The 22,250-nt window shown below is 43.9% G+C and overlaps 1 protein-coding gene across 4 annotated transcripts in view; it reads right to left on the minus strand.

Annotated features, from left to right (window-relative positions):
• Positions 1 to 22,250, minus strand: part of TUBE1 (tubulin epsilon 1) — a 108,327-nt gene that overhangs the window by 31,042 nt on the left and 55,035 nt on the right. For all 4 annotated transcript variants that reach the window (XM_069234536.1, XM_069234537.1, XM_069234535.1 and 1 more), the window contains 2 exons: positions 8,777 to 8,898; positions 5,807 to 5,994 (listed from right to left, as the gene is read on the minus strand). In XM_069234536.1, coding sequence (XP_069090637.1) covers positions 5,807 to 5,994; positions 8,777 to 8,898 — 310 coding nt within the window. The remainder of the gene's footprint in view (positions 1 to 5,806; positions 5,995 to 8,776; positions 8,899 to 22,250) is intronic.

The following is a 22,250-nucleotide window of genomic DNA, read 5'->3' on the forward strand; positions in this document are numbered from 1 at the left end:
ACATGCCATCATTGTAAGCCAATACTCATTTGTGCAGCTCTTGCTTCCACTGTGTCCCATTTGGACCCTCCTTTTCAGGATTTCAAAATATGCAACCGTGATGCATCTGTTTGCCACCATAAACTCCAGATACAAAAACCTGAGCTTCGCCAAGGCTCTTTGTGTGACTTTACCATCCCATAGCAATTTCAAAATGGGTGCATTCAACTGTGTGAGTACGATGTCTGGAATTGCAAAGTGTATACTTTGCCAAACCTTAAAGAACCTGGATACAAGCATCACCTAAAATAGTACTATGCTAACCATAAGGGACATCAGAAAAGAGGCAGACCACCAACCTATCCATGGCGGACAGTTCATTCAGATCATAAATTCTGTTTAAGTCATGGCTAATGTGCACAATATTACATTTATAGTCAACGAAGAGCAAGTCGATGCTTTGCGGGGATGGACCCTTTATCGTACCCCTTTTCCACTGCCCCTGGTGTTGATGCTCCTGTAACCTCCCCTTGAGTAACACTGCATTGACTGTAAGTGGCACGCGGCTCAACAGAGGTGGTATTACCCTTCCTCTGTACTGAGGCCTTCAATAAGAGCTTTGAGGGAAGAGTGTTAGGGGAGCACCCAGAAGCCTTGGCCGTTTCAGTCTTCCTTGATCTTCTCGCGCATCTGATCCACTTGAGCCCAAGCTATGTTCGCCATTGAACAGCAAATTTAACAGATGCTACTGAACTTCTGGCGTGAAGCCAGAGTCATAAAGCCAAGCGTGACACAGAATGAGGACGCTGGAATCAATTCTCCTAGCTGCAGTATCAGCTGCGTCAAGGGCAGAGTGCTGTTAGATAGGATTATGCCCTCCGAGACCAGCTCATGCCCCCACTATTGGTACAGGTATGAGAGGTGCTGGAGAAGAAGTTCCATCTGGTCCCAGCTGGCTCTATGAGATCGAGAATACAATCCGATCAAATTTTCAATCCTCCAAACTGTGATGGATTGCACAGAGGCACTGTTGCCTGCTGAGTCGATCTTCTTGCTCTCTTTATCGGGGGTGATACACCACCATTTCCTTGCACATGGCTGTGTTTGCACTCTGTGTGGACCACCAATGAATCTGGTGGAAGCTGTTCATGGATGTAGGGAGGGTTATTGGGTCTTATACACCCCTGGGGTTACAACCTTGGCTTTAAAAGGCTCCTTAAAAGTCTTTGCTGCGGTTTTAAGCATGCCTTTGAGCATGGGTAGAAACTGCAGGGTACACTGCATGGTGGACGGCATCTAGAACAGGAAGTCCTTGTTTTCCTAGACGGTATGTAGAGGAACCTTGTGAAAGGTGACAGGCCCATGTATCACTTCGTGGTAGGAAGTGATGTTGTCTGGTGGGAAGGTTTGGATGTGTATAGGACCGGATCCGTTGCCCCAAGGGGATCGACATTGTAGATATGTCACGGGTCATCTCTAAGCTTTAGGTTAAAACGGGACTCACAGGTTGGGTGACCAGACATCCCGAATTTGCCGGGACAGTCCCAGTTTTTCACCAGCTGTCCCGGCAGATTTGGGGAAATTTAGCTCATGTACCGGTTTTTAAAGACAGTCGTCTGAAAAGAGTAAGAAGTGATTTTGTTTCCTAAAGCAGAGATACTAAGCAGGTATTATTAGAAAGCAATTTAATTAACAGGCATTACACTGGCTTTAAAAATGGCATTTGATTTGTTTTCTTAGTGCCTCTTCTGTAATTCCATGCTGATGAACGCTGCAATTCTGGGCGCTCGGTTGTTGTCCTTCTTCTATTTTTGTGAAATGTCCCAGTTTTTGGATTTAAAATTCTGGTCACCTTACTCATAGGGGTATATCGGGTACAAATGGCTCCCCCCCTACTGCAGAGAATGTGGTGACCCTCTGGAGAAGGTGGAAAAGGTGGCACATATGGTGGTGGTAGCAGAGGTGGAGGAGGAGAAAGTGGAGGGGGAGGAGGAGGAGGAGCAGGAGTATGGCATAGCAGTGGGCTAGTGTCTCTATCCTGACAACTGCTTTGCTTAGGAGGAGGTAGAGGCTCCAGTCAAGCTGCTCCTCGAAGGTTAGTTTTCTCTTCCTTTGACAACTGTCTTGCACTTAAGATGGAAACTTGGCTGAGGACTTCCCAATCTGTGGGTGAATGAAAGGTCTTTTTTAATGCAAACAAGCTGTTCTTGGAGACGCTGAAGTATATCCTGTATTGATTCGTTGGACCCCGCTGCTGACAATGGTTTCAATGGGCTTGGCATTCTGGATGAAATTATTGGTTTCAAAGTCTACTTGTAAATATTCAGTTTGACCAAGATATGTTATGCTGATGCTAATATTTAATGTAGTGAGCTTTTACCAGCTATTGGCCCCTTGACATTTGAAGAAAAATCACCATCTTAAATATCAGGAGATTGGTTTTGAAAATGCGAAAGATTTTCAGATTACGTCTGAATGACACATGATCTTCTTGAAGTCAGTTGGAGAGAATTCCAAGGACAAGCCAGTGCAACTGTAAGGGGTCTTCCCCAGCTAAGAAATGTATGCATCTTTGGGAAAACACAGTGACACAAATGGGGGGAAGTGGAATTTATGGCAGAGTTATACGAGGTGAAGCGTTATTGCTACAAAAAGATGGAAACTATGGTATTTTGTGTACCATATGCATGGACTTAAAAAAGATGATTCTCTTTGCCATAGGAGCCAGTGAGAAGAGCACAGTATGGGGGCTAATATGAACATTGTGTTTTAATGCATTACATTCGGTACAGCTCTGCAATTTGGTACTGAGGGTGCCTCAAATATATTCTGTTTTCTTAATGGATTATCTATAGATTGACAGCCAGTACATATTGTATTCTCTGGAAAAGCATTGGAAGATTTGATTTTGATTTTATATAGCACTCGAATGCCCTGGGACGTGTTGCACTGTTGCTGTCATAGGTGGAGGCAGTGGCGAAAAAGAAAGACAATAGCATTACTGACTGAAGAGCTAGGTCTTAAGGAGATTTCCTGAAGGACGATGGATCTGGGCAGTTCTTTAGATTCATGGGGAGAGAGTGCAACAATTTAGCCGTCCTCAGGAAGAAACTCCTACCTCCCCTTGATGGTTGTTGGGCCCTGGGCAACACTAGGCACTTGGCTTCAGAGGATCTGAGCTTCCGGGATGGGGTGTCCCAATTAAATCTTTCCTGAAGATAGCCTGGGCTGATGTTGTATAGTGCCTTAAAAGCTATACAAAGAGCTGTAAATTATATTTTTTAGCCACTGGAAGCCAGTGTAGCTTAATCAAGGCCTGAGACACAGACTGATCTTTTGCAACTTCCAACAGGAGCCGGGCCGATGCATCCTGTAGCATCTAAAGATTACAGAGAAAAAAATATTTTAGTATCTGCAAGTGAAAAAAGCACTCCACCAAACTACATGTTTTTCCAACCCACTGTCAGTATTTCAGCTATTTTAACAATCTCTTTTGAAAGTGGAACTTGTAAGTATCACTTTTTTCCATTAGATTGCTTTGAAAAGAGACGTTTTGGTGCATCTGCTACCAAAGCCTCTGTTATGCTTACATTTAACTTCAGAAAGGTGGCTACCGTCCACTGATGTATCATTAATAGACAGGAGAATAGGTGCTGGGTGCACATTTCTGATGAGTGTTAACTCCTGAAGAGTAGCTGATTATTGTAAGCATAGCTGTAAAATAACAATTACCTGCTCTAAGATTTGTTCTCCAAATAGAACATATATAAGTTAAAGTGGGTTGGTGACAGATCAGAGCCCTGGGCAGTATACAGTACATCAAGTGGGATCTGGATTGAAACACATATCGAGAAATATTTGCTGTAAATAAGTTATGTTATGTTATGTTATGCGTATTTATATAGCGCCTAACTGCCCTAAGGCCTCATAGCGCTTCAAGTGCCATCGCAAAGATGAAACTATTTCTATTCGTTGAAGAATTTAGGTTTTAAATAACCATGTTTTCAGGTCCTTCCTAAAGGAAGTTTCTTGAGAATTGGATCTTATACTGAAAGGCAGGTTGTTCCACAGCACAGCACCTTGATATGCCAGTGATCTTCCTCCCCATCTTGCCTTCCTAACCAACGGTACCATGATCAGGTTAGCTGATGAGGATCTGAGTGGCCTAGCTGGAACATAAATCTGTGCCAGTGTTTCAAGCATTTCAGGACCCTTATTAAAGATGGCCCTGTGAATATGACAGAGGGCCTTAAACTGAATCCTCTCTGCAACCGGAAGCCAGTGTAAGGAGACGATTCCTGCTCTTATAGAGTGTTGTTTAGGGATGTTTAAAAGTAGGCGTGCCGCGGCATTCTGTACTCTTTGTAGTCTTTGGATAACAAATTTAGGAGATCCTATAAACAAGGCGTTGCCATAGTCAATTCGCGAGCCTATCACCGCCTGGATGACCAATCTTCTGGCCAAAAAAGGTAGTATTGTTAGAACCTTTCTGAGCATCCTAAGCAGGGCAAATGAAGTTCCTGCTATTCTATTGGCATGTTGTGCCATTGATAGTAGGGGATCCAACCAGACGCCCAAGCTTTTAATAAGGCTTTTGGGAGGAGGCAGAGTGGAGGCTCCGTCTAGATTGCTGGACATAGCTAAGGGCTTATTATTCCCAAAGTACATCACCTCTGTTTTTTCATTGTTAAGCTTCATTTTACTACCCGCCATCCATGTAGCCACTGCTTCCAGGCATGGTCCTAATGCCGTGCCCAGGTCTGGTCGGGCTTTCGAGAAGGAGACAACTAGTTGGGTATCATCTGCATATGAGACCAATTTTACTCCAAATGGTTCTACGATCCCTGCCAAAGGCCGCATATAGACATTAAAGAGTAGCGGACTCAGCGCCGACCCCTGAGGAACACCGCAAGTACTGAAGGTGCGCTTAGAGATGTAGGATCTATCCAGCACCTGAAAGGATCTACCATATACATATGAGTTGATCCATTCTAGTGCCGTGCCCGCGATTCCACATTCCCGTAATCTAGTTGCGAGGATGCTTAGGTCAACTGTATCAAATGCTGCGCTCAGATCTAAAAGGATGATTGCGGTCTCACATCCGTTATCCATCCTTTTTTTTGCTTCCTCCGTGATGGCAATCAGTGCGGTTTCTGTTCCATGTTTAGGCCTAAAACCCATCTGAGTATGATGTAAGAGTTTTTCTTCCTCCAGAAGCGTAGACAGCTGGCTATGTACATGCTTCTCTGTCAGTTTAGCCATTAAGGGTAGCAGCGAGATTGGTCTATAATTATTCAATATTTTAGAATCTGCATTGGGTTTTTTCAGCAGAGGTTTCACAATTGCTTGTTTCCAAGAATCTAGTGTTAACCAGTTAATCCAATGTTGTATCAATACCAAAGCAGGCAGCAATTGGACAATTGTCTACTACACTAAATGGTACAGACTGGTAAATTAAAACCAGTGCCATTGTACATTCCATATGTGCCTTCATTGTTACATCACCTAGGATGTCAGTGATTACAAACTCTGCGCCATCATGCGTGACAGAAATTGTTTTCTTTTAAATTGTCGAAACAAGGGGAGTACTGTTCCATAACAGCCAAAAAGGGGCGTTCTGCTCTGTTTAGCCAAATAGTTAAAAGGTTCCAAATGATTAATTACGTCCATCATCATTATTCCATCAACAATTTTTACTAGAGTACAAATAACACACAAACCATGCATGTGAATAAAAATAAAAGCCAATCATGAAAGGGAGGGCACAGTGTGTGATAATTATGTTCAAAACAAATTTTCAACACAACAATTGCCTTTTGTCACTTACTTGATTTTCGATTGGCAAAACACAGTCTGCATGCTCTGTAAGTTCCTTCATTGCTAAAACACTATTGTATGGTGACGTGATGACATCATCCTCAGCAGAGGGATAAACGGCAGTCACAAATCTACACACTTCTGGGAATTCATCCTCTAGCAGTTTCAAAACGAACGTTCCAAGACCAGATCCTGTACCTGGAGAAAAAAAACTTCAATGTTTGAAAAAATAATCAATGTGAGCTTTACTTAGTACACACACACACTGCAACAAGTATTATTTATAGGAAAGTGTAAGACCCTAAGCGCCTTGAGACCCTATCGGTGAGGAGCTGTGCTCTACAAATCTCTGATTGATTGACTGAAGAATAAGTGTGCTTGTTAGAAGCTCTGGGACAAAGCAATGTTCCAAGTGCTATCCCATATGTATCTGGTATTAAATCCTCAACTCTCTTGAAATAGAGTGAATTTATCAGCTTTGATTATTAAGAAGGGGCATCAAATATCTGAATTTACCAGTGTTAGAGATCTCTGTATTTTATTTACTGCATATGAGAGCCTTTGCTCCAAGGTACAATCAACCTAAGGTGACAAAAAGAAAATTGAGCCACTGCCCCTCTCTCAATGCTGCAAGTGATCCTATTTAGGATCGCTGTGGAGAATTGGAACAATAGCAAGGTGTGTGTGTATGTGTGTGGTGCGGGGGATGGGGGGGGTGGTCAAGTCTATCTTTAAGAAATTTCCTGTAAAATGTTTTTATTCAGCTGCTCAAGTCAGTGGTAGTTTAAGACAAAAATAAGTCCAACGAAGATTTGTTTTTCACTAGAAAAGTACAGACAGGTTTTCTGAGCTTGGATGCTAAGGGACTGTAATCATCATGCACAGGTTTGAAAATCCCAGAAATAGAAACGTAATCAAATTTGCAAACTGGACTTACACAGCCAAGATTTGGTGTTGGAGGACCACCAAATAACCAGTAGCCAGATATCAAACCACTGAAGCCAACATCTGACACAAACATCTGCCAATGCATTAAACATCGACAACTCTGTTTCCTCTACTATAACTGGCTGACTTTAAGCTTGTATTTGATCACATAGTGCTCCAGTATCTTTGGCTAGGTTTGTGCTACAGAATATACATACATTCATACAAAGCCACCCTACACTTCTATTTTACTCAGATAATCTGCACAATACCCTCTTTTAAAGAGTAGATGTTAACTTCTCAAAGTATTTATATAGGGATTGAGAGGAACAAGCAGTGTAGGTCCCTGGTTAACAGTAACGTGAAATCCCGTGTAGGGCTTACGAAAAGCACCCACCTTAATGTCAACAGAATCCCAAGGAGCAGTGTCATGTGGATAAATGCAGACCACTCCAAATGGCAGGCCAGCATGGCATCAACTTCAATTACCTACAGAACTTCTGATGTTTCTCTCAACTACCCAAAACACTGGAGATGTATGTTTCATTCAAGGCCATCAATTTCGGCATAAAGACGATTTTAACCGCTGAATGCATTGGCACTTTCACTATAACAAGCGATTGAACTCCTTAGGACCACCCCCCAAAACAGCACCCCACAGAAGAGATTTGTAGGCCTTAGGTATCGGAGCCTCAACTTCTCCTTTAATATGACAGAAAGGAAAACAGTTTCCTTCTTAACATATTTGCCCTGAGGGGCTGGATGCGGCATTTTATTTACCACGACTGGGTAGATCAAAAGAGATAAAAGATTAATCTGATGAGGAATTGACATGCTTGAATATCCTTCTCGTCAGTTCTGGTCTTCTTTTCCTTTATAAGTTGTGACAGGCTCTCCTATACCTGTCCATCAGGTATGGAGGGGTTTCCTTCCATCCCCGGAAAGGAAAGACTATCTTCTCGTTATCTTAAACATGATTTCCATTACAATGTCAGACCAAATACACACTGCAGCATTCTCCTTTCTGCAATCATTAATACAGGCCAATTCAACATGAGCCCAAGACAAGGAATCAGCCCCACGAGTTTTTACTGACCAAGCACTAATGAAACTATAGGGGGCAGGGGGCACTGAATTGTTAGCCTGAGAAAAGAAACACTGTTATTATGGGAACAGAATATGCCAGAGATCAGTTGCCAGTCCAGGATTACGACTGGGTGAGTAAGTGTACCAGCTATCATAACATTCACATAGTCAGTGGGAGTGTTGTCTCCTTGCTACACAGCTCTCCAGTTTCTGGTGGAAAGCATACTGACAGAAGCATGATCAGCCACAAATGCCACTCTTTTACAGCAATCAGGAAACGTTTTGCAGGACTCCAACTGTCTCTCCTCTGAGGAACTACGAAAATAGAGATATACACAATTTTTCACATCTCTATGTGCCCCGTGCCCCCTGTGAGGAATTTTAATTGCGTTATGCCTGGTTGACCAAAAACATACTTAGCCTTATCTTTCTGGCTTTGTCATCACTGCAAAACCTCTCATCTACGAATAGAAAACTGAATCAAAGGCCTCAGTTATCTCACTGTGTTCAACAGCCTTCATTACTCCATTTCAAACCACAACAAACAGAAACAAACAGGAAGGTGGGAAGAGAAGGTACCCATTTACAGTCATTACTGAAGAATGTGGGGTTTAGGAAAAGAGGGTGAGCTATGTTACAAGTCTGAGGTTTCTATGCAGCAAGATATCCATCTTGTGAGATGTTTCACCTCATTCTGTAAGGTGTGAAACAAAGAAAATGAGAAAATCGAATGCCACTCTTTAATACTACCAGTGTGCTCAGGCTGTATGTACGTAAGTATGATTATCTATCATACACATATGCACTCATCTTTTCTGGTATCTGTCCACCCAACCACTGTCATTTAGTCAGACATATAATCAATCTTGCCACCACCACAGCTGAGAAAAATGACTGCTATATTTGTTTACACAAAGGTAAAAATTCAGAAGAAATACTTCAAGTTACACGCATGAACTAACGTTACCTCCTCCCATTGAATGGATAACGAAGAAGCATTGCAAACAGTCGCACTGCTCTGCTGTCCGTCGCAGATTGTCCACAATTTGCTCTCGGTACTGAGATCCATAAAGCCTGTTGCCCACAGCCCTGGAGAAGAAATTAAATGACAGAAAATATTTCCATTTACTTTTCTGAAGGGTTTTCAATGATGTAATAATGTTTTAATAGCTGCACTTTGAGAATAGGGTTTACAAGTAGCTGCCTGTCACATGACCATTCTTTTCTGCCAGCACAGCACCATACATATGCTTGCAAAACGAGCACCTCCATCTCCAAACCTTCTCTTCCCATAATACAGGGGCAGCTGGTGCCTACAGGGCTCAAGAGCTCCAGCACCCGCACGGCAGAGAAAGGGAAGCTCAACTCACCTTTGGGCAGCACAAAATGTAAACCAATGAACTGGCAGCTCTGTCGGTTCAGGTGTTTAAATACATGGAAGCATGTGTTGCTAAACAGCATAAAGAGCGCATGGCAGAAGCACAGGAGAGATGGCATCAGTAGGGTTTGATGGACTGTGCATATCTGAAGGGCATATTTTATGTGCGCTCCATTCAGACATTCACAATCAACAGACATGGTGCGCATGCCCTGTGGAGTGCAGCATGCCTACAAACAGGTGCTTGCACAGGCGAGGATACATCCCATACCCACACTAAACCCTATCATAAAATTCGGCTATAGCAGGGGTGATGCACAAGGGTCGGTCCCCTGCTCTGTCTTGAATTCTGGCTGTCAGTAGATTCATCATAATCTGATGGAGACTTTTGTGGAGCCCGCAGACTGCTAGGTATGCCATTGGAGGTACAATTGACCATTGTACGTTTGTGGGGATACATATTGATTTTTTTGTGGTCTGTGCTATATTTTAGGGAGTGGGACTCAGAACAGAGGGAGTGCTGATTCATCAGTTTTATTTTAATGATGGAGCCTTTCTGAGGTTTTAAGTTCGATTCCTTAAGAAAGGTCCGTGTATCATGGTTTTCCCCATGTATACTGTTGTGTCTAAGCCCTGAAAAGGGCTTAGACACGAGATGAGGCAAGCACGCCGCCGCTGCAATTAAACACGCAACGCCGTGTGTTGTGGTTTCAATCGGCGTGGTGGAGTTCGGCCTTCATTCAAGAAGAGCCCGTACGCACGGGTCTCTGTCTTGTAACACGCGTCTGCCTGCCTCCAACCACACCCTTCTTTATTATATAGCCCCGGGCTGGAGGCCACAGAGCAAACTAAAACACAGCAAACCGAAGGGGAAATCCCTCGGAAACATCTGGGGATTTCACCCCGGGGTGTTGCATAACGTGCAACACCCCTTCAGCACCACGCACATCGGCTGGCCAGTTACGTCACTGGCCAGCGACATTACATTTCTCCAAAAAATGCAAAAACACAAAAAGGAAACACTAGCACCAATCATTAGTCAATAATCACACAAATGATCCTGTAGACAGGTGGAAGGGCAGGGATTGCTCCGCAAGCCATATCTGGCAGATTCGGACCGCTGAGACGCCACATCTGTGGCGGGACCACCAGTCTCCGATTCAACTGAGACAGGTACAGGATCACATACAGTGCGACTCATCGACCCGCTCAGTAAGGCACCCTCATCAGACCCTACACATACTGGACCGCTCACTTCGGGCTCTCCAGCGCTTCCTTCCTGAAAGTCCTTCGCATCATGGAAACGTTTAAACAGCGACACGTTGCTGGTCACAGTATCATTGCCACGCTGGGCAACCACCGCAGATCCATGTCGTTGAACAATTCTCCACGGGACCGTAGAGAACGGCGTACGAAACTTACTACCAGGCACAGTCTGCTTGAGCAATACCTGATCACCGACTCTCAGGTCAGACTCAGTGGCTCTTCGAGCACGGCTAACTCGTAGATTCGACATCCGCTGCTTTGGACCAAGTCCCTTGCCATTTCAGGAGGAAACCAAGAAGAATGATGAGGAATCGCATCAACAGACGCCCTCCCAAACACTATATGACGCGGAGCCCGGCAGGTGGTAGAATGAGGTGTCTGTCTATAGTTCCGTAGAAATGAAAAAATGGCGTATTTGAGAGACTGGCCACCAGCCACCGCAATTCTAATTACTTTGTTCAAAGTCTGCATGAACCGCTCCACCTCCCCATTGGCTTGAGGCCAACGAGGGGTGACTCGGCGATGGCGAGTACCAGTGATCTTCAGATACTCAGCCAGCTCCTTGCTCTGAAAAGGCGGTCCATTGTCGGTCTTAATCTCGGCAATAAGACCATGAGTGGCCATCGTTTTTTCTAGTCCAGCAATCACCACGTCTGCGGTGAGGGTAGGGATGATTTCAACCTCCGGATACTTCGAGAAATCATCAATGATGACCATAGTGTGACGGCCATCAGGTAAACTACCAAAATCTAGACTCGCGGAGACCCATGGACCTGTTGGGGTCGGCTCAGTCTCAATAGGAACAGGCCTCATCGATTCACCGGTAGCCTGACACCAACGGCACGACCTAACCAAACGCTCAACTTGTTCGTCCATGAGGGGAAACCATACTTTAGATCTGAGTCGGTTCTTTGTCTTGACCATCCCTTGGTGGCCATTGTGTGCCAACTCAACGGCCTTATTAGTGAGAGATGAAGGAATAACCAGGCGACTTCCCCTCAACAGACACCCTTGAGAGTCAATGGTGAGCTCACCCTTTACGCCATAGAGACTTCCAATGATACGTTGAGATTCAGTGTTCAACAAAAGGCAACTGGCCTTTGATACGGTGCCACTGACCATTTTGGACGGCTGCCATGACTTTCTGCAGGCACTCATCCGACTTAGTTGCTTGTATAATCTCCTCCATGGTCATTGGCAAAGGCCGAGACCTATCAGTTATATATCTAACATACTCCTCAGTTTCTTTGGCCTCTTCAACCTCCACCTCTGAGGCACTTCGGGGATGTCTCGAGAGATAGTCAGCCGGGTTTTCAGATCCCGGGCGGTATTCTAATTGACACCGGTAATCTTGCAATTGTAGCATCCACTTCTCAATTCTTGGCGGAGGCTTGGAAGCGGTCCCATTGAACAGCGGAAGCAGTGGTTTATGATCAGTGGTAACGACAAATGGACTGCCATATACGTAAATATGGGAATGCTTGCAACCCCAGTGGACCGCAATAGCTTCCTTTTCAATTTGCGAATAGCGCTGTTCAGTGTCAGTGAGTGAACGGCTGGCATAGGCAACAGGAGCCCACATTCCTTCTTCCTGTTCCTGCAACAATACAGCACCTAAACCCTTGGGTCCCGCATCAACAGCAACCTTGGTATTTCTTCTCGGATCAAAGTATTTCAGCACAGTGTCGCTGGACAAAGCTTCTTTGATTTTGTCAAACGCTGTTTGTTCAGTAGATCCCCATTGCCACGGCTCAGATGCTTTAAGGAGATTCCTCAGAGGCTGGGTTAGATTGGATAAATCTTTTATAAATCAACCACAGTAATTTACCATCCCTAAGAAGCTTCTGACCTCCGTGACAGTGGTGGGTGGTGGCGCCTCTTTAATGTCGTTTACCTTCGCGGGATCTGGGGCAACCCCACTCTCCGAGAATATGTAACCAAAAAACTGTATTCTGTCTTTCAGGAATTTACACTTTTGCCGATGCAACGTGAGTCCTGAGTCCTGAATACGTTGTAGGACCTTTTGTAGTCGGGCATTGTGTTCGGCAATGGTGGGGGCATGTACAAGGATGTCGTAACTGACATTTATTGTTCCCGGCAAACCCACCAACAGCTCCTGGATAACTTTTTGGAATACTTCCGCCGCACTGGATACCCCAAAACTCAGACACTTGTACCTCCGGAGCCCCACGTGAGTAGAAAAAGTCGTTATGTAATGGGATTCCGGGGCCAACACCAACTGGTGGTACCCAGATCGGAGATCAAGCTTCGAAAACCATCTGGACTCACTGAGTTCTCCCAAAATGTCATCAATCGTGGGGGTCAAATGTCTTTCTCTTTTGATAGCCGCATTCGGGAGACGCATGTCCACACAGATTCTCACCTCGCCTGGCTGTTTGGGCTTCCGAGCTACCACAATGGGGGACACCCAGGGGGCGGGCCCAGAAACCTTTTCAATGATCCCCGCTCTCTCCAGATTGTCCAACTCTTTCTCCACCTGGGGTCTGAGATGGAACGCTACTCGTCGATGGCGGAGAGCTATCGGTGGAACAGTGTGATCAATGTGAAGCTTGATCTCCCTGCCTCGGAGACACCCAATGCCATTAAATATTCCATCGTACCTGGCTACCAACTCCGTCACCGATTCTTGGTGGATGCTGAGCGCAAACATCACTATTTGTAACTCCTCCGCCGCCTGACAGCCTAACAGCATGCCAGTTCCCCCTTCGGTCACATAGACCTTCGCTGATATCGAATGTTGTCCATGGGTGATAGTGGTATGGAACATACCCCTCAAGGATAGGGGAGTGCTCTGTCCATATGCATATACCTTGACGTTTGTCTTGGTCAGCGATGGGGTCGGGGACATTTGTCGATGTTCTTCTGCCGCCAGTAGGTTTATGGATGCGCCTGTGTCTACTACAGATACCACCTCATGATGACCCATCAGTATCTGGCACTTTGGAAGTTGCGCTTGGCGATGATTGGTAGGTGTGGCTGCGAATAAGGAGTGGACGACATGAATGACAGTCTCATCATCATCCATGTCACTCCCTTTCTCTGATTTTTCCGGATGGGCCTCTTCGAGTGCAATATTGACGGCTGCCCCTCGGGTGTCTTTGGACCTGCAGACCTTTGCGAAGTGATTCATCTTTCCGCAACTCGAGCATATTTTCCCCCTTGCCAGACACTGTGAGGCTCGGTGTGGCACTCCTCCACAATACCCACATTGTCTGGGGCGTGAACTACTCACTTTTTGTGGAGTTTTCTTTCGGGGTGTCATGATTGCATTGGTGACCTCTTTCTTTATGGGACGTTGTAGTGCCGCCTCCATGTGGGACGCCCTGGCTTTCGAGAGCTCCTTTGTTCGGCCCAGCTATAGAATATCCGGTAATGATTTCCCTGATTCCTCTAAGATGCGTTCCCTAAGGGGGAGGGAGGCACATCCTTGTATTAATTGTCCTCGGACTTCTTCAGTCTCATCATTGAATCTACACGTGCCCGCTAGCTCTCTTAGTCTTAGGTGAAATGCATCCAGCGATTCGTCCATCTGTTGTCTCGCTTGTCTAAATATAAACCTCTCGTAATCAGTATTGACCATTGGCTCAAAATGGCGGTTGAGGGCAGCTATGAGCATTGTGTGCGTTTTGGGCGCATCTTCCACAAGGTTTTTTGATAACTTATATATGTCCTTGCCTCCTATGTGGATGAGTATGGCATGTTTCTGGTCATTTGCTACCTTCGTGGCCTCAAAGAACAACAACATTCTTTCCACCCATTCTCTCCACTTGGGTGCTTGTGTAGAGGGAGCCCCCTCAACCACAAAGGGTTCTACTGGAGGTATTGCTGACATTGTGGCTGGGGTACTATTAGGCAAGTTTATTGCTATTACGCTTGTGATGAAATCACCTTTTCTGGGGAGGGACACTTGTACTCACTGTGTCCGGATGTCTCCTTTTATTTTCCAGCTTTGCCGTGTATTCTCTTTTCAAGATGTACACGTGTACGATAGTTCCAGTCGGGGAGCACTCCTTCCTTTCCGTCTTAAATGCTGTTTTGATCTTTCTACTGTCTATTTGATTATGTTGTTTTTTTTTTTGCGCCCCGCTGCACGAGCACCGCGGCAGTCACGTGGCCGCAGCAGGGCTCAATCGTCGAGGCGTAGATTCGCTTTTCCTCGTCGCCAAACTGTTGTGTCTAAGCCCTGAAAAGGGCTTAGACACGAGATGAGGCAAGCGAGTCGCCGCTGCAATTAAACATGCAACGCCGTGTGTTGTGGTTTCAATCTCCGTGGTGGAGTTCGGCCTTCATTCAAGAAGAGCCCGTACGCACGGGTCTCTGTCTTGTAACACGCGTCTGCCTGCCTCCAACCACGCCCTTCTTTATTATATAGCCCTGGGCTGGAGTCCACGGAGCAAACTAAAACACAGCAAACCGAAGGGGAAATCCCTCAACACCCCTTCAGCACCACGCACATCGGCTGGCCAGTTACGTCACTGGCCAGCGACATTACATATACCTCGGCATCTTCAAGAGGAGAACTCCGAGGCCATTATAAGTCTGTTGACCTGTGCAAAGCTGTTAACTAAATAGATATGTGAATGTGTGTGTTTGTGTGTGTGCACTGCCTACCCATGTTGTTTATGCGTACACGTTTGCGTGTGTACAATGTTTATGTACAAGTGTATGTGAGAACATGAGTGTATGCCTTTCTGTGTGAACATTCTGAATAAATGCATGCATGCATTTATACGACTGTGTATGTGTGTATCCACAATTTGTGTATATGCACACTTGTGAATATGTATGCCTACGTGATTGTATAAGGCGGCATATTTTGGGGTGGGTAATCATTTGTGCATGTACATGGTTATCTCTGTACACGTGTATGCATGTCTGCGTTTATTTCCGTTTATGTGATATGTTTGCATTTGTGTATGTGTGCCTATGTGCATATGTGTCAATATTTATCTGTATCTGTGCAGTTGTGCATATATGACTCAGTATGAAGTACACAAGTAAGCATGTGCACTTGCTTACTTGTGTACTTGTCTATCTGCATCTCTGTGTGTCGGGGATGTCTGTTGTTAGCAAGTGTAACTGTGTCATTTGTAAAACATTTTTACTGCAAGGGGTTTCGAATAACCACGGTTGCCCCTAATCGGCAGTTATCAAGTTAGGATGAAGCATATTTATTTAGTCTTATAGTGGCACCCAACTTGAGAAGTATGGCTCTTCTGGTCATACAAACAGGTGGATCTAAACTGATGATGTATAGATCTTTGAAAGTATTTCCGGTGATGGTAAGAGATCTTATGTTACGTATGGGTGTACCACTGGATGTACACGAGCCACTAAAAGCTTAAGTCAAATGTCTGGCTCAGCTCCAGGTTTGTTTAGAGCCGCAAGCCCAAAACGAGCTGATCTTTCACTGGAGGTGATGTGACACAGCTGCCGACCATGTAACACGGGGAGTCAAGTTTGGCTTAGCATCCAGGAAATCCAGGCACATCTCCTTGTACAAAAAATATTTTCCGCAAGGTCTGTACTTTTTGTACTATGTAAATCTAACCAAAAATTAAATGTGCCCATTATACAAGCTCTAAATATGAAAGCAGAACACTTAGGATTAGTCCCGGCTCTGCCGATGGACCAAACTGTGCGATTCTGGGCAAGTACTTTTACCAAACATGCTTTTTCCTTATCGCATATGAAAGCACCTTCTAATATATGAGGTCAGGGTTTGTGCTGTACCAAACCTCTCTTCTGTTTGATTTTATAGACTATGGTTTTGCTCCATTGTGTAGAACAGCCAGTAAGATAGAGAGAAACAGGCAGTATGGTACAAATGTGTAAAATGTCCTGCACAACAGAGACTGAGGCCCATACAGATCTAAGTAGTGTCCAAGATAACAGGAATTGCAGCCCAGGTTCATATACATTTAGCATTTGTACTGAATATGTTGAAAAATCCCATTTTGATGGGTCAGAAACTCGTATCTCATATTGTTCATGAGGAATGCTAGCCTTCTTAACATCACTGTCGCTCACTCCATTATATATTGAGAGCACAGAATTGCACAGATTAACAAGGTCAGCAGGAACACATCACACAGCAAACATGAGAGGCTGACCTTATCTCTTTGAGCTCACCAAGTTGAATGCTGGCTTGTGTTTATAATAGTCGTCACGGGGATACTAGCAGTAACATACATAACTGTGTGTTTGTGTATGTGCCCTCTCCATTCCTGCATTGCTCATATCCAGAAGCAGATAACACTGCAAAGCACAAGTCGGTTCACTAGAACTAGCAGTAAAGGATCATATTAAGCTTTAATAAATAAAGTATACCTTCAAATACACTGGATTTTATGATAGCTATAAGAACCTAGAATCTTTTGTTATTGTCATTTTGAATATATTTATGCATACATCTAACAGCTCTTAATTAAAAGGGTTGCTGTGATTTTTTTAAAGCGGGGTAGGGCAACTTTACAGCATAGACTGAGGCAGAGTTACTTTTAGAAAACATTAACTACATTTCTCAACAGATCCCTGACCCTGAAAATCAAGGCTGCATTTATAAGTTTGATAGGATGAAGAGGTGAATGCCAGCAGTGAAGGGGTATCATAATTGGCTGAGGATCAGAGCAGTAGTAGGTGATACAGACAAGATAAAGAAGGTAGTCATGTCTGTAGAAATGTACCTGGATAGGTGAAGAACTACTCATTGCAGAAGACTAGTCTGATAATGACTGGGCTCTATAACTACCAGCTGCCTCCTCCTGCCTGCCTCCACTTTTGGTCCAAGGAGGGTGTTATTTTGAGATCGTATAATTCCATTGGATGTGCAGAATGAAGCACACATAGAAAGAGGAAACAAAATGGAGAAATAAAACTCCTCTGGTGGGGAAGCGTAAAATTCTCACGCATTCCCAGGTCTACTAGTGTTGGTATATCTTGGAATGAGTTAGAATGCATGAGTAGATGTGTTGAACACCCACGCTCCACCCACAACACATCTCCCTGCCGCAGAGTAACACAAGGCAGCAATTTGCGCTGCCTTGTGTTACTCTAGATTCATCAAGTCACGGAGGGCCAAGCAAGATGGCCTTGCGTGGCTTGGTAAATCTCATTTAGGTTTTGAGTCACTCTTGCGTCCCCTTGCATGGTGCAAGGGTGACACAAAAACCTGCTAAATATGAGCATGTTTTCTGCATCAGTCAATATGCAACACACTTCACACATGTAAGGGTATAATCATTTAATTTCGATACGTTGGTGTTTGCACATTCTAAATGAAATAGTACTAGCAAAGTTTTTACTAGATGTAGGTACTTTTACAATCATTTAAGCTAGACCTACCAATGTTAACTGAGGTAAGGACATTCTTTAACAAAGAATGCACTCTAAGGCAAGCATCCGGTCTTAGGTCATTTCACAACAGGATGGTGCAATTTGATAGGCTGTGCCCATAACTGGCTTTTGCTTACTTTGGTTCAGAAAGGATTTGTCAGAGTGGCAGCTGAATTGTGATAGTATAAATAAAATCAATCATAATAACTTGTTTTTATACAATGGTTTAAATCCGACTAATGTATCTTCTGAGCGCCAATAGTTAGTTTTATGCATGTTTGGAGTACTATACTCTGCTACATTTTCACTTTACCTTTTTTTTTTTTTTTGCATTGAACTATACAGGAAGTTTGTTTTACTCACACAGACAGCTTGTGAAAATGAGAACTGTAATTGCTTACTAGGAGTTTTAACACGTTTCATTGTATCCTATATCACATTTAACCCATGTGGTGTGCCACATTTGTTTTTTCTTACGATCGATCTAGGGGTGTAGACAGCCAATGGGAGAAAGGGCGGGTGTATTAAATTGGTTTATTAGCTGCAAAAGGTGCAAGTTCTTCATAAACAATATGTCTGTAAACTTATTTTTACTGGAAACCAAGTACCCCAAGTGACTCTCTGGGTTGTGAAGCACAGCAGTCTAAGGCCTACTCAGAGGAGGTGGGGTGGGCTAGTAACTCCAGCTCGCTGGTATGCAAAAACAACACTCAAATCATTGTCTATTGAGTGCTTTTTCTTTTTTTTAAAAGGTAAAATACTTTTATCACACGCACCCACACTCCTAAATACTACCCATTAGCTACAAATATATACCATCAGATAGATGGGAATTCCTTTGCTAACACCCTCATATCATATCCCTATTAGGTCCTGAGATTTACAATCGCATTACACCCACTTATGCTAAGAGCAACATCACAACATAAGGGTAATCAATGTCAGTAAGGTAGGCCTCTTGGCTTTGTCAGTGTGTCATCACATGAGTAAGTCAGACACATGCCATACTTCAATTTAACACCACTAAATTCAATAAAGACAATACCAATATACTTTACATGCTATAAATCTTCACCTAAGTCAATGGAGGTAGTATCAACATTCAAAAGCCTTCATTAAATGTAAAACCTTGCATTGTCATCTATTGCCATTGTCATTAAAGCATGATATTAAAAAAATTGAGTCTCAGATTCTTTTTATTTTATTTTTATTTGACACTAAGGTCATAAAACCAACCAACAGTGATCCTACAATCCAGAGCCAAAAAACAAAAGCTCTACCTCTAGGAGTACTTTAAAACTGTTATATGCCTCTCTAGGGGTCATCAGTATAAGACCCCATGAGGCTTAGGATGACCTTTCCTTAAAATCACTCAAGGTGGCCACTGCACTTCCTGCAGCCCATTAAACACACTTTTTCAGTCGTAGGAGGTACCCTTGCCCTTCTTGTGGTACCACATAGACAAATATGCAAATCCAACCCCTCCCCCCATGAAGGATTATGGGGCGCTTCATTGACCCAAGGACTGAATATTGCATGGCCTTGCACAGCGAAGAGGTTTCCTTTGGTTTTATTTTTTAATCCAGAGTGCTTGTGCCCACTAGCCATAGCTGTGGAAGCACAGGATGCCCCTTCCCATGCTGCTCTGCTCCCTGCCCAGGCAACATTTTCCAATGCTGACAGTGTATCCGGTGTACTGCTTTTCTCACCCACATCATTGTGGGTGGGTGGATGCTTTACTATGCCTCTCCTGCTTCTTTCAATCATGGGGATGGTGGCACAGCTTTCAAGTAGGAGCACAGTGACAAACCAGTCCTTTTTTTGTCCGGGGAATGGGGTCCCTGGGACATCACAGATTTCAGCAGGTCTCAGGAGACCAGGGCTTTTGGACATAGTGCAGGCTGGGGCCAGGCCCCTCACCCAAGGAGATACATATATTTTAAAAAGTTACCTTTGCACTGACTCCTGTGCCTGGCCCACAGGGACGGTATTTTGGAGAAAATCCCCTGGAACACCACATCATTTGTTCTCTGCTTAATCCCACTGGGAGACCAAGCATTAGATTTTGATATCTCCGGCCGCATCATATTCACTGTGTTTGGGCTCATTTTGTCCCCATTGACCATCCCTAGTCGCCAGAATAATTTTTTCAGGCTTTTCTGGCTGGCTTTCAAAGAGCGCTTTTTGCAGGGAGCTGGGTCTTCTCACTCCTTGCACCAGACCTGTCCTCTTTCTGCACTCCAGAGGCTCTCTCCTGCTTGGATGTCGTTTTTCACAGCCCCTCTAAAGCTGAGTAGGCAAAGCTCTGAAATCTGATGAGCTGAGCAAGGGAAATATGAGAATTCTTAAAGTGCTGTAGGACTGCAGATATGATATCAGGGACTATAAACATTCCAATGTTCGCTTTGTTCACAGCAACAGCTGTGAACAAAGCCTCACGGAGCCAGAGGGGATTTTAATCCCCTCGGGCTCCGTGAATTTTTTTTTTTTTTTTAATAGAACATTCTGCCCTGTGTGGCAGAATGTTCTAATAGCCTTAGAACCCGCCGTAGCGGGCTCTACCGGCTATTAAAGTCCCTCTCCCTTGTTAAATGCCCTCGCCTTCGGCTCGGGCATTTAACGCGGGGAGCGGGCCTTTAATAGCCGGTAGAGCCCGCTACGGCGGGTTCTAAGGCTATATTGATTACAATTCTACTAGCAAGTTTATTAGTCTCAAAACCATGAAAAATATCAGTATTGTCATAATATGGCAACACGAATAAGATTTAATCAAAGCAAAGGTCACGAACATTGGAACATAGCACGACGTCAACATAGGTTAACCTTAGCAGAGTATCATTAGAGCATTATTCAACAAAGCATTGATTCAGTCATTTGTCTATTTGCGTCCGTTTAGCGAATCCCTTAACTAACCTCGAATTAGCATTGGCATGTTGGGCTTCATGCAAAACAATTTGGTAACACAAATTTAGAAAACATCTATCTATGGTCTCTGTCAAAAGAAGCAGTTGGTACCTAGAAAGGAAAGGCAAACAGACAATTACAATTTTATCATCAATGGTTACCCTCCGCAATGGGTAAGCATACAGAGTCAGTCTTCATCCTCAGGACATCAGTTGATTCGCCATCAGCCAGGGAATTCAGCAAGACGGTTAAAAGGGACACTTCCCTCATAAGGAGGAGAAGTATAGGACGGGCAATACAAGGGCAAGGATGGTTTGAAGAACCAAACAGCAAAGTCTCTATGCAGTGTGACAAAGTGTCTGGGTTATCCCTTTTCTGTTGTACAGTTCCCTAATTCCTAATTGGTTAGGGTTGGCACCCCACTATCTCCATCCAATGGGTTTCACTGGTAATATCAAAATTTGTCACCCCATAACAGTTCTCACGTAGTTTATTGGTTCCTGTGATTGACGTCTCCAGCGGGTAGAATGTCCGGTATGATTTCATACTCTCGTGGTCCTATCGCATCTTCAGTCAGTAGGGTCCATTGTCTGTACCGGTTTAGGCGACCTTGTACCTGTATCTAGTCTACACTGTTGCATTTAGCAAAAATGTTTCCTTGAGCAAGTCGAATTTCATGAGAACGGATCTACTACGGTTACACTCATCTTCTAGCTTTGGAAAAATACGAGTACACGTCCTTCAGCAAGTCAGCACACTGCACGTTAGAAAAACACATTTAATATGAAACCGGGCAGCTAGGCCTCGGCTCATGCTAACTAAGGCCTAATGATTTATTAGCAAAACTTTAACATATAACTCTTAATATTAGTGTAAATTCATACAGTAACGTATTAATTATTTCATTATTAGTCAGCTTCATTAATCATTGCATACATTGGTGGCCACTCCCCGTGGGCACATTTCAAGCGCGTTTTTTAGCAATAACACATTAGTACATTTTCTATGCGGCATTATTATGCATTAGTTCATATACATTTCATGTTAATTTTGAGTATAAGAGCTACGCTCCCTCAGGGGCAAAGTTTTCTCTGGCTGGGCAGCATGCAACTTTGCAGTACCATATGCAAGCTCTTCTTAGTCAGGCAGCATTATGGAGATGAATTGGGAAACGGATCCAGCACGCAGGATAATCTGCCTTCTTTCTCTCAGATCCAGCTACAAGAGGGTTTAGTAAGTAGATCCTATCTCAGCCTCTTAAATGGACCGCAATGATATTTGTAATATGAATGAGCAAATTGTGCAGCACACAAAATACTAATGCTTTATCACACAAGTGAAACACTTTATTTTCTTCTCATTCATCCATTTGCATTGTTTTACTTATTTAAAAGATACCTAATAGTTCAGCAGAGAACAGGGCACCTTTAAATAGTCATGTTTAAGCGTAAACTACAGAGGTGTTTTACTTCCCTTTGAGGTAATATTTTAAACTGAACCAAAAAATCTAAAAAAAATAAATTAAAAAAATAAAAGC

Source organism: Pleurodeles waltl, chromosome 5, assembly GCF_031143425.1.
Source record: "Pleurodeles waltl isolate 20211129_DDA chromosome 5, aPleWal1.hap1.20221129, whole genome shotgun sequence".
NCBI classification, from domain to species: Eukaryota; Metazoa; Chordata; class Amphibia; order Caudata; family Salamandridae; genus Pleurodeles; species Pleurodeles waltl.